At 40.0% G+C, this 13,470-nt stretch overlaps 1 protein-coding gene across 4 annotated transcripts in view; it reads right to left on the reverse strand.

The window, feature by feature from the left end:
- Positions 1-4,551: 4,551 nt before the first annotated feature.
- Positions 4,552-13,470, reverse strand: part of TBX4 (T-box transcription factor 4) — a 219,049-nt gene continuing 210,130 nt past the window's right edge. For 2 of the 4 annotated variants that reach the window (XM_077482129.1, XM_077482128.1), the window contains exon 9: positions 4,552-5,580. In XM_077482129.1, coding sequence (XP_077338255.1) covers positions 4,958-5,580 — 623 coding nt within the window. In that variant the 3' untranslated portion in view covers positions 4,552-4,957. The remainder of the gene's footprint in view (positions 5,581-13,470) is intronic. The other 2 variants (XM_077482131.1, XM_077482130.1) reach the window with 2 other exon arrangements.

Raw genomic sequence — 13,470 nt, forward strand, 5'->3', positions numbered from 1 at the left:
CAATCTCCTACGTGTGCAGTTAAAATAAAAAAAATGTGTTAATAAACAAACAACTAAACATTTGTAGAGCAGCTGATCATTTAAAACATGTTGTAATAATCTAGTGGGGCATGAGCTGAATGAAAACTGCTAACATGTTCAATGTGATGACATATTAGGTTTTTTAAGAGGATGCAATGAAGAAACAGAGGACGTTGAAATTCAAACAGTTGTTCCTACAGGATGTTCCTTCAATCGATGAGAAATTTAATGAAAAAGAAAACAACACTATTTATTAATGCATCTGTCTCAATGACTAGATGATGATTAAGTGATGGGTAAGATGTAGGAATTGATTAAGATAGCAACAAAGAGACTTTAGAGGACAAGGGTGGTATTAAAAATGTGTTATTTGTCGAGTATCACCATAAAGATGAATTAATATGAAAGGAGAGAATCTCGTAAATGGGCTGCTCTGAAGTTGATGAATCAATCTTTGTTGGAGATGGGCAAAATTGTTCATTTTCATTTTTCTTTAGGTTCCAGAGGTTTTGAGTCATACATCAAACAATGCTGTTTCTTTCCACCTCTTTTACTGCAGGAAAAAGAAAAACAATAACAGCACCAGGACCAGTTAATTTGATGTGATGGAATTTTTTTCACGCTATCTTGCCACGCTGAACACTTACTATTATACATATGTGGTGTCTTGAATATACCTGAATAACAGAAATCATGATACAGTAGACATAATGATTTGTGAACAGAAACAGGATATAAGAGGAAATCCCTGCAAATTAAAGGAATACCCTGGGCCCCCTTAGGTTACCAAAGTTAGTGACCCCTCTATTACTTTTCTGGGGACAAAATTATGGATTTCCTTTTCACTTTTATGTTTGGTAAACAAGACAAATATAGAGGTTGAATCTCCCTAACAGTTGCTCTAATCCTTCTCCAAAACAAAAACAAAAATAGTTTTGGCTTTAGTTATACTTTAACTGTAATTTTGGAAAAACTGAAAGACTATGGAAGGTGACATGATCAACCTAAGGCATACTTAACTGTCCACAACATGTATTGAGAGATTAAAGAGGAAGTAAAGCCTTAATACAAATAAGAATAAAAATAGACCCTGCCAGGCAAAGGCATAATGAGCTAGTATGCATAGTATACTATCTTATTATGAATAACTTACCCTAGATGGAAGCCCCCGAAGCGACCCTCGTCAACCTCCTCCGATGCCGTCATCGTCATGATACCCGGACTGACTTCCGGGTATCGCGCTCCGGCACTGTGACTGGCCAGAGCAGCGATGACGTCAACCCCGCGCATTCGTGCGGGAGCTGCCACTAACGGCATGATTGTTGTTAGCAGTGGCATGCATAGTGCGCCTGCGCACCACTGTCTACGCCGCATGCACCGTAGAGAGCAGTGCCTGTCATTTGCAAATATCTAGGCTTACCTGTAGGTCAAAGTGGTCTGTAAGGGTTTACAACCACTTTAACCTTTGCAAACTTAACCAAGGGTCTTAGGCCACTTCTCCCTGATATGGATGGACAGAGCAATCACAACTAAGGTCCATTATTACTATAGAAATAAAAACAAGATGTGCAGCGCTTCACTGTGATAGCTAAGTTAAAATTCTATTGTGTAAACAATGAAATTTTTGATGGATTTTTTCTATTTTCTGGTGAGTGGTTAGACATATCCCACATATTGGAATAGCTCTATATGCACAGAAGATCTCTTTAAAAAAAAAGTCATGGATTTAATATTGGGACTTTGTTTACACAATAGAACTTTGACTTATTTATCACAGTGAAGCGCTGCACACCTTGTTGTTTTTATTTTTATTAGGAGGTTGTATGTTCGCCTCTTCTTTCTGTTTTTTTCCATTATTATCGTGCCTATCTGTCTGCTGCAGGACAGACCCTGTCCTGCCCAGCTGTGCCTACATGTGCTGTAATACTATTTTAAATACCGTAAATGGTTTGCAGTAGTTTCAGTTGATATTACCTCAAGGTTTCTCCACCCCTTTAAAAATAAAAAAATATGATTTTTTAGTTCTTCATTGATGGCTTCCATGCTGGTTCAAGCCCAGAACATGTACCTGTTATAACATCTAAAAAAATAAATTGTCAAAAATGTTTCTGTTTTTTTTTTTATTCAAATTTTTTTATTTACAGCAAAACAGACCTTCCCTATATTTTATTCAGGTCACTTACCTAGATGTGTGTTCAGATCAAATATGGCTGGTTCTTGTAAATAAGGTAGCATTTTTATTATTTTTATTTATTAAAAGGATTTTAGGATATTTAGGGTTTAACATGTAACATGTTCAGCAACCTCCTCCAGCACCCTGATTCCCCCATTCTCTATGACAGCAGGTGGGGATCCTTTCCCTGCAACCACTCTGTAACCGTGGTGAGCGCTCTCGTGGTTCATTGACATATTCTGCAGCTTTTAAGCAGAAAGCCCATGGTATGGGCACAAATCTGTAGGCAGTGTCTGTGATAGGCTGGCATTGCACCCATGATAGCTGATTGTGGATGCAATGCTCTTAATAAATGCACATTTTTTTATACCTGAAAAAAACATGTACATTTATTATTTCTTGTAAAAGATGATTTTAGCCTTTAGGCTTATAGTGAGAAATGTGAATCCATCCTGAGGTTCTCTGATATGGAATGGATACATTTGGTTGCCAGTCATGCCATTTTTGGTCTTCTTCTATTGTTTCACTCTTTGGGGTTTACTTCCTAAAGATCAACTGAACTGAGTCTCCCATGCACACATTGGATGGCGGAATCCTCCCCACTGCACTTTTGTATTTTGACAGTGGGGAGACTCCCCCACTGTCAGAATACACAGATCAATGCTGCAGCTATTGGTTGCAGGCTCTCTGAGCTTTTATCTGACAGGGCAGTTCACATAGGTCGGACTTGATGGACTTGTGTCTTTTTTCAAACTCACCTACTTTGTTACTATGTAACTGACGTTAATTGGTAGATCGACTTCTGTTCAACTGTACTGGCCACAAATGGATAGAAGTTTGTCCAGTCCCTGCTGAACCGGCTGAATTTCGGTCCATCTATGGCCACCATTAGGTTTCAGAGGCAGCAAGTTACACATTTGTAAACTATTTTTTTTTAAAAGGATTCTGACACTATTCGACCTGATCTTATGAGTAACACTGTGGGGCCATATGAAATACACTTCATTGGTATTACCTTCTGAAGTGCATATAGCTCTGTCAACTTCATGCAATTACTGATGCAGACAGTCATCCTAATGGTCTGTTGGCAGATAATTGCATGCGTTGGTGGCTAAATGTTGTGGTAGCTTTTCACTGCCTCAGGGCTGGTGGATGATCCTTATGGGTACAGCATTGATAAGTCTAAAATAAAGACCTCTAAGCCCTTGTACACACGGTCGGAGATTCCGACAACCAAATCCGTCGGAGTAATTCCGATGGATTAATTCCAGAAGAGGTCTGGAAGTGATGTTGCATACACACGGTCGGACTAAGTTGTCGGAAAATCCGATTGTACATAACGTGATGATGTTATTTCGTTACGACGGGACTACGTTCAGGCTAGTATCCAATAGCTTTGGTCTAGGAATTTGATCTGAGCATGCGTGGCACTTTGTCCATTGGATTAGGCTACACATGATCGGAGTATGTCCGATCGAAGCATTTTGTCGGAAAATTTTACCGGCAAGTTGGAAAACTTGGTCCGTCAGATATTCAGACGGAAACAGTCCGATGCAGACCACACACAGTCGGAATATCCGACAAAGTGGTCCGATAGGAAACATTCCGTCAGAATCTCCGACCATGTGTACAAGGGCTAAGAATATCAGCAAATGTATGAAAACTTCTCAGCTACAGGACATATTTTAACAAGGCATGAGTAAGTATCATAACAACAAAAAATTACAGACAACACAAACATTTGTATGTGTAATTTTTTTTTAAAGCTCTTTTACGTGTTTCAAATATATTGCTTATTCTTACCCTTTTCAGTTTATCTTCCCTTATGGATGGAATTCAATTGAAAAAAAAAACAATCATTACGCAAACACTTAAAATCAAATCACAACATCATTTTAATGTTTTTCACTATTCCAGAGGAAATAAAAATGACCGATAAAGAAACAAAAATTCTATATTATGTCTGAAAGTGTGGCTACTTTTCTGAAAAAAAGATTTATGATTTATGGATGCAATAGATTGAAGAATATAGTCTTGAAATTTAGACTTGACATCAGCTTCAGATATAATTTATAGCTTCAAACACTGATAAACGTTATTGAAAACAACTGGAGCTGCTGCATCATCAGAAAATGTGCTTTTATCCCCCTTTATTCATTATAGGCAAAATATCTATGTAATATCTTAAAAATTAACTTTCCAATGTGTTTGGATGAAGCTGGATTTCTCATAGATGGTATAGATTATGGTCTGATAGATATAAATGCTATTTCACTTACTTCCATTAGCCATCTTTACATTAGTTTTTTTCTACATCAACATAAAAAATCTTAAATAGATGTCTTCAAAAACCCTGGTAACATTCACAATTTTATTAAGCATATCATCTGTAAAAGCAAAGCTTCAACGCGGCCTCATTTTTGATAGATATATATATACTTTTATATATATATACACATATGTATAGATATAAATAGCTATTCAGCATGCAAACATTTTAGTGATTTCATCATTGTATTTTTTTTTTCTTAATCCTACAAATATCTGCTATGGCACCTGTTTTGATAAACTCAATGTTGCATACATGGTAGACACAAGCCATCTTGATGGATAATTTTACCCTGTATAGTATTCCTTTGGAATCATGGAAGAAGAGTTTACGTAAGTGCAGAATACTCACAGGTGTTAACACAACATAGAACAGATTGTCTTGGTCAATAGAACATGACTGGAGTTTGAGTATTCAGTCTGTTGCAGCTGCAGTCATCCATCGGTCCAGTTTTCCACAGTCCCCATGCCTGAATGATACTGTAGGGATGATTCTCTAGATAAAGAAAAGCTTTGAGAATATAAAAACTCATTGGCTGTGTTTATGTGAGGAGATGGAGGTTTTCTTTCACACAGAGAAGGGTGAACTCTCTCTCTAGGAAAAGATGAAGTGGGAACTCTTTCCCGTACCTGAGACTGTGAAAGCTGATTGTAGACACTAAAGTGAGATTCACTTGAAGGCTGCGATCCTTGGCTTGCAATTGTTGGAAGGCGAGGCATCATGGCGGTGGTGGAAAAATGAGTCGGAAAAGGCTGGTATGGTACAGTTTCCATTGTTTGGACACTATAACTTGTGTAAGGTGCAACAGAAGTCCACATATTACAGCTTAACGGTGGGGGTGGTGGAGGTAAATCATCAACTCCTGACACTCCGCCAATTTCTGGTCCTGAAGTAGAGTACATGCATGCATCTCTGGGTGTCACATCATTGCGATAAGGTGGGCTCAACATCTGTTGGTCGTACGGTGGAGGGGATCGAAAGTAGTGATCGTCTGTCATAGAAGAAGAGGGATCTAGGTAAGATCTCTTGCAAGGAAGCTCAAGGTGGCGTGCACCCTCTGTAAAAGAAAGAACTAAGCATTTAGAGAAGTGCCTAATGCATGCCACGAAACTTCCTGATTCATTTGGAAAGTTATATATGACTCAGTATGATTCGTCAACGCCATATTGGGAAGTGGTAGTGCTACTTCAACATAATGATTCTGTATGTGTCAATGTGAGACATTTATCAAAACTGCCTTGTTCTCTGCAGTTACTAATATGCTGCCTTTTTTATTTTTAATGCAAGTTAGGGGCAGATTTCATTTCTGTACCCAATTTATGTATTTAATTAGCCACTTTTTTAAAAAAAGGTACCTCAGCGTGCTTTTAAAAAGTGCTTCTTAGCACTTCTAGGTTGTACGTTAGTTCTGAGGTTAAGTTAATTTTGCTAAATATATGCTCGAAGTTGCACAACTAGGAAAATAGGTTTACAATTGCTTTTTGGCACTAGTACACAAAGCTAAACCTGTCATTTTGGTCACAAACAGGCCCTAATATTAAAGCGGTTGTAAACTCGGTGCATACTAGCACATTATGTGAAACTTACCTAAAAGCTGTGTTATCTCTGACAGGGCTTTTATCTTCATCCGATCTTCCTTCTGGGTTGTCAGGCTCCGGCATTTTGAGTGTTTGAGCCCTGATGACGTCACTCCCACGCATGCACGTGGGAGCCACTGTTGATGGCACAGGGCTCTGAAGGAATGGCACAGGTATGCTGTTCCTTCAGAACGCATTCGCCAATGACATCATCGGTGGCTTCACAAGTAAATACCTCCTAAACTGTGCACATTTAGGAAATATTTACTGTACTTATAGGTGAGCCTTATTATAGGCTTACCTATAGGTAAAAATGAACCAAGGGAGTTTACTCCCACTTTAATGCTAATATTTTTAAATGGAAATTACATGTTGTTGGATGCACAACCATGTTAAGAAAATGTCATCTGATGTATTTTAATACTAAACATTGTAGTGATTCATCATGACTTGTCAAATCTGGCTTCTACTATTCTAACATTAGACTAATTAAAGCCAATGCTTGATTGGTTAAGTAATTGCACCCTACATGTTAGAATATTATCTTTTAAAATAAGCCCAATATTATTATTTACTAACGCTCTGCATGTAGTCACTTTATAGTATATATTGATAAAAGGACTATACTGTCAAACAAGCTACCTATTTTCACACTACAATATGTACCAAATAACAATTGTTTGCTTATCCATTTGTTTTTGCTTTTCTACAGTGGTTGTTTATTTCTTAAAGCACTTTCAAAAGTAAAAATGTAAATCATACTAGGATTCAGGGTAGATCAATCATTAAAAAAAAAAAAAAAACTGGAAGTCTAATATCTAAAATAAATGTTCAGTATTCTATAATTCAAAATAGGTGGCAGGAGTAGAGATGACTTATAGTGGGCTATGATAATGAATTATGCAGGGTTTTCAGATAAGCTGAAATCACAGTTTATCTTTACTGTAGACAGCAGTGTAGGCTTTCCACTGCCATTAATTTTGGGGCCAGTTAGAAGTGATGATTATTTTCTTTAATAAATCCAGTGATGTCTTTGTTTGCTTTGGTGGTTCTGTAACAGCCCACTCATTCATTTCTGTAAAAATATTAATAGTACTAACAGCCATAAATACATACTATCAAATCCATTTTATTATTAATATTATTATATGTAGCAAATAATATTTGCCTTAACCTGTAGTAATTAAACAGACTTTTGTTGTTAGTTTGCTCTAAAACAGGACTATTTTGTTAAGTTGTACTGTTTTTTATTATGCATCTTACTAGTAAAAAGGCTCAATGTAATATCAATGCAATTTATATAAAATAGTTCCACTAATATTACATTATCCAATTTTGCCAACATCATGAGAGGTACTATTAACCAAAAATCAGGCTCTCTGTAACAAAGATTATGAAGAAGGTGTTTCTGTGCCCCTATTCGGATCTGCACAAACTATCTGGCTGAAAGATATTTCCTAAACAACAAAAAACATAAATATTCTGTTCACCTAAGTGTGCATGTTTATACCTGTGAGGCAAGGGAAGAAAATAGTTACTACTTGTGGTGCCAGCTCTTTTAGGGAGAAAACAACAAAATCAGCTCAGCTGATCAATTTGCTTATAAGAACAGTCAGCCAGAGTATATCTGGGGAAGTTGTAGAGTAGAGAATAGATATTTGATAATTTTTCAATCTGGCTGTAATGGGTCATATCGGGCAATGATCATCTAATGTTTGTGGCATATTAAAATAAATTTGTCCGATTGAGAAATATAGGCATTTTAAGTTATATGCAAATATTGCCAAATAAAACATGGCCTCACCTCCAAGCCTTTCTATTTGCCCCTGATGGATGGCCTCACAGATCAATATTAATATTATTATTTTTATTATACAGGATTTATTTAGTGCCAGCAGTTTGCACAGAGCTTTTGAAGGCAGTCAGTACAGTTACAATATAATTTATTACAAGAGGAATCAGAAGGCCCTGCTCATTAGCACTTATAATCTAAGTGGGAGGATCAAGTGACACAAAGGGTAATTACTATGGGGGAAAAGCTGATGGAGACAGTAAAAGCATAGTTTATTAGTTGGAAGTAGGATAGGCTTTTCTAAAGAGATGTGTTTTCAGAGATTGTATAAAGGTGGATAAAGTAGGAGATAGTCAGATAGATTGGGGTAAGGAGTTCCAGAGGATGGGAGAGGTTATGGAAAAGTCCTCGGAGCAAGTATCGAAGGAGGTGATGGGGGAGCTAGATAGCAAGAGGCCTTGTGAGGACTGAAGAGAACTGCTTGGTTGGTATATAAAGACAAGGTTAGTGATATAGCAGGGGGCAGAGTTGTGGACAGCTTAGTAAGTTAATGTTAGTGTATTGAACTTTATTCAAAGGGTGAGCAGAAGCCATTGGAGGGATCAGCAGAGAGGGGTAGAAGACACTGAATGGTTGGTAAGGCTGATAAGTCTGGCAGCTGTATTTTTGATTGGCTGAAGGGGGGATAGCCTATGTTAATGTAAGCTAATGAGAAGGGAGTTGCAATAGAGACAACCAGAGAGTGAATGGAAAGCTTTGAGTTGTCATTTTTTTTCTATAAATCTTTATTTAGACAATTTTCTAGACATAACAGCCCCCCGTTCTCCCATAATGGGAGAAAGGAGCAAAAAAGTTCCTAAATCACTAAAAATCTATCCCTAGTCAAACATTATGAAAATAAGCTATATGGAATAAAGGGCTGCTTATCAGAAATAATATCAACAATTGTTTATACGTGTCATGTGGAAATATCTATCCACAATGACCAGACATTATAAAATTGTAAATAATTGTTGTTACATGGATGTCTCCACTCTTCTGCCTATTGTATTTCTTGCAATAGTCAGTCCATTAACAACCACCGATAACTCTAGTGCAAAAGTATGAAGCTTTTGCCAACATTGAGGAAGTAAGGTAGCTGAATATAGATCACTGGTGGTTGGCAGTAAGGATGAACCAAACACCCCCCGGTTCGGTTCGCACCAGAACCTGCGAACAGACCTAAACTTCGTGTGAACTTTAGAACCCTAATTTTAAAGGCTAATATGCAAGTTATTGTCCTAAAAAGTGTTTGGGGACCTGGGTCCTGCCCCAGGGGACATCTATCAATGCAAAAAAAAGTTTTGAAAACTGCTGTTTTTTCGGGAACACTGATTTTAATAATGCTTAAACTGAAACACTAAAAGTGTAATATTCCTTAAAACTTTGTACCTGGGGGGTGTGTATAGTATGCCTGTAAAGGGGTGCATGTTTCCTGTGCTTAGAACTGTCCCTGCACAAAGTGTAATTTTTGCAGGAAAAAAGTCATTTAAAATCACTCGCGTCTATAATGAATTGTCAGCTCCCCATAATACAGAGAAGTAATTGAAAGTCATTGATAAAAAAAAGCATGGGGTTCCACCAAATTCAATTACCAGGCCATTCAGGTCTTGTATGGATATTAAGGGGAACCCTGCATCAAATTTAAAAAGAAAAATGATGTGGGTTTTCCCCTAAATATCCATACCAGACCCTTCAGCTGACCCCGCCCCCTCTGACGCAGGGGGGGAAAGCCTGGCTTCCCCAATGACGTGTGGGTGACCCCGCCTCCTCTGATGTAACGCAGGTTTCTGCAAAGCATCCTCCCAATGTTGAGGGCATGTGGCCTGGTACGATTCAGGAGGTGGGGCACTCTCTCGTCCCCCCTCTTTTCCTGCAGCCTGCCAGGTTGTGTGCTCAGATAAAAGTTCTGGTATGGATTTTAAGGGGAACTCCACGCCAAATAAAAAAAAAAAATGGCGTGGAGTCCCCCCTAAAAATCCATACCAGACCCTTTATCCGAGCACGCAACCTGGCAGGCCGCAGGAAAAGAGGGGGGATGAGAGAACACCCCCCTCCTGAACCGTACCAGGCCACATGCCCTCAACATTGGGAGGATGCTTTGGGGGTCTGTGACCCCTCAAAGCACCTTGTCCCCATGTTGATGAGGACAAGGTCCTCATCTGCAAAACCCTGGACGGTGGTTGTGGGGGTCTGCGGGCAGGGGGCTTATCAGAATCTGGAAGCCCCCTTTAACAAGGGGACCCCCAGATCCCTGTTTGAAATGATAAGGGGGTACAAAGGTACCCCTACCATTTCACAAAGAAAGTGTAAAAGAATGTTAAAAAAGACAAACACACCTTTGAAAAAGTCCTTTATTAAAAATAAAAAAATAAAAAATTCCAGCGGTGGTAATCCACTCTTGCTATCCAGCGATGGATGATCATCTCTCCGGGGGCCAGCGATGGCTGATCTGATCCAGCGACGGTTATGTCTCTCTCCAGTCCAGCGCAGCGCAATCCATCCATCCTCTGTCTCCACTGGCAGAGAAACTGCGGGATCACGGCAGCCTGACATTTATTATATGAGGAGGGCTGGGCCACCCGTCACCTGACCCCGCCCCCTCTGATGCAGGGGGGAAGCCTGGCTTCCCCAATGATGTGTGAGTGACCCCGCCCCCTCTGATGTAACGCAGGTTTCTGCAAAGCATCCTTCCAATGTTGAGGGCATGTGGCCTGGTACGGTTCAGGAGGGGGGGCACTCTCTCATCCCCCCTCTTTTCCTGCGGCCTGCCAGGTTGTGTGCTCAGATAAAGGGTCTGGTATGAATTTTTAGGGGGAAATCCACACCATTTTTTTAAATTTGGCAATTGAATTTGGGGGAACCCCACTTTGTTTTTATTTATTTTTTTATCAATGACTTTCAATGACTGTTCTCTGTATTACGGGGAGCCAACTATTCATTATAGCCACGAGTGATTTTAAATGACTTTTGTTCCTGCAGAAATGACATTTTGTGCAGGGAAAGTTCTAAGCACGGGAAACATGCGTCCCTTTACAGGCATACTATAGACAACCCCCAGGTATGAAATTTAAAGGAATATTACACTTTTATTGTTTCACTTTAAGCATTATTAAAATCACTGCTCCCAAAAAAACTGACGTTTTTAAAACTTTTTTAAGCATTGATACCTGTCCCCTGGGGCAGGACCCAGGTCCCCAAACACTTTTTAGGACAATAACTTGCATATTAGCCTTTAAAATTAGCACTTTAGATTTCTCCCATAGACTTGTACAGAGTGTTTCGAATTTGCCACGAACACCCCAAATTGTTCACTGTTCGCCAAACAGTTGAACAGGCAATGTTCGAGTCCAACATGAGTTTGACTCAAACTCGAAGCTCATCCCTAGTTGGCAGGTAACATTATACCAAAATGCATAATCAGGTCGGTTTGCAACTGAAAGGTTAATAAGTGTTCCATAGCACCTGCTCTCTTGTGAAATATTTAGGGGCATAATTACAGATTTCCCTAAATTAATCTGAAATTAAAAAGTTCATGGGGAGCGGGGCATATGAGCAGCCAAGACTCACGGAGCTCCCGCAATACATCCTGCCAGCGATCCTCTCCCCAGCCGTTTTGGGCTTTAAAACAAGTACCATCCCCCTTCGCATGTGGCCAGGAATCCAGAGGTGCCCCGTGCTCCACAATCTCTATGACAGGCAAGAACATAGAAGAAGCGGTGGCTCAGGACAGCCAACACGGGGCAGCTGCAGCCCTGCCTCAATAAACACAGCTGGGAGCCGACAAGACTCTGGAAACTGGGGCCATGAGTAAGTTTACCTGTTCTGTGGGAAAAGATAACCCAGGGGATATACTGTACTACACTAGAAAGCTGCCTGAGCTGCAGGGCCAGGGAGTAGCCGGAAAAAGACATAGATCACATATAGGCCTGCATGAGACTGAGACAGAGAATGGAGTCAAGGCAGACGCCACGTCCCTGCTAGACTCTGAGCAAGTACCATGTCATGAGGAATCTCCTGAGGGGAAGGAACTGCCTACATTGAACCAGATTCTACAAGCAGTGCATATGTGTACAGCTTCTGTCAATGTGGTGAAGGATCGCTTGGGAGGCTTGACCGAGGAAGTTGCCCTCCTAAGACATGATTTGCAAAAAATCCAATAGAGAATCACTGTGGCACAAACTTCCATCCCTGATCTCTGAATCCCACTCCACTGCCTGACTAGTGCACAATAACAAAGATAAAGCTGATGATATTGAAAACAGGCTGTGACACAACAACGTTTGCATAATGGGGCTACCGTAGAAGGTGCAAGGCAGAGATCCCACTGAGTTTGTCGAAAAATAAGAAAAAAACGAAGCCTTTAAATCTCTGTTTGCAGTGGAGAGGGCGCTTTGAGTCCCTACCAGAGCTCTATTGGGAAACACTCTCAGGCGGGTTCTTCCCCACCTTCTTCACTATTACGACAGAGACAAATTTCTCTGCATTGCGATAAAAAGCCCCAACATTCAGTACAATGGGGTGAAGGTCTCTTTCTATCCTGACTTCTCAGCCGAAGAAGAACAACATCAAAGGGCCAATTTTATCAATGACAAGCAAAGTTTACAATGATTGGGGTTGCAGTATGCCATGCTCTAACCGGCTCGCTTGCAAGGTACTGCCAGCGGTTGAGCACACTTCTTTACTATGGCCACTGAAGCAGCGGACTGTTTGGATGTGAATGAACGCTAACTGGGGAATTAACCCCAGGAGGATGTTGATATCTGAAGGCTAACATCTTTCTCTCTTGGCTACCATGTTGTTATACATCCACCAGGAATTCAGGTGTTCACCCTTCTGGGGACTAGCTCTATATGTTTCAAGATTTTTACTTTGCTCTTAAAAGCTTTTTTCTTCCATGAGTAAACAAAGTAAAGAGTTTTTTGATGAAATTACATCTCTCTGTGGTTAGCATTGCATACTCTATGCAGGATGTTACACGGTGTACCAATCGGTTTTCACCTGCATTATCGCTTAGCCGAGACTTTCCGGTTACTCGACTGTCTGAAGGTTCCAAGGCTCTGTTGTGCCTCTTTAGACTGGATACTGTTTTCATGTTACTTTATTGCTGCAGATGTCACACACTTATTTCTCACATCAAATACTACTTGACCTGTATTGCTCAATGTCGGAGACCTAATATGGGATCACCCCCTACACCTGCTCTTTCATTGGACACTGAACCCCTTACAGTAAATCTTCCCCTGCTATAAACATGGCTGATGTACCAATAGTATTGTGGAACATTAGGGGTCTGGGTACTCCATTGAAAAGAGCAATGGTATATACTGTTCTATGCAAAATACCATCCTGCAATTATTGGGTTGCAAGGAACGCATCTTACAGAGGACTCTTTGAGCTACCTGAGATATTCCTGAGTAGGCTGGGTGTACCACTCTACTCACACATCCTACACACAGGTCCCTAAAACTTCAAGGAATTTCAGTACAAAATTGATGACAGGGGCCGCTTCACGCTCACTAAACCTTACACTCCTATT

Source organism: Lithobates pipiens, unplaced genomic scaffold, assembly GCF_037356315.1.
Source record: "Lithobates pipiens isolate NorthernLeopardFrog02 unplaced genomic scaffold, aLitPip1_a1.2 Scaffold_16, whole genome shotgun sequence".
In the NCBI taxonomy this organism is placed as follows: domain Eukaryota; kingdom Metazoa; phylum Chordata; class Amphibia; order Anura; family Ranidae; genus Lithobates; species Lithobates pipiens.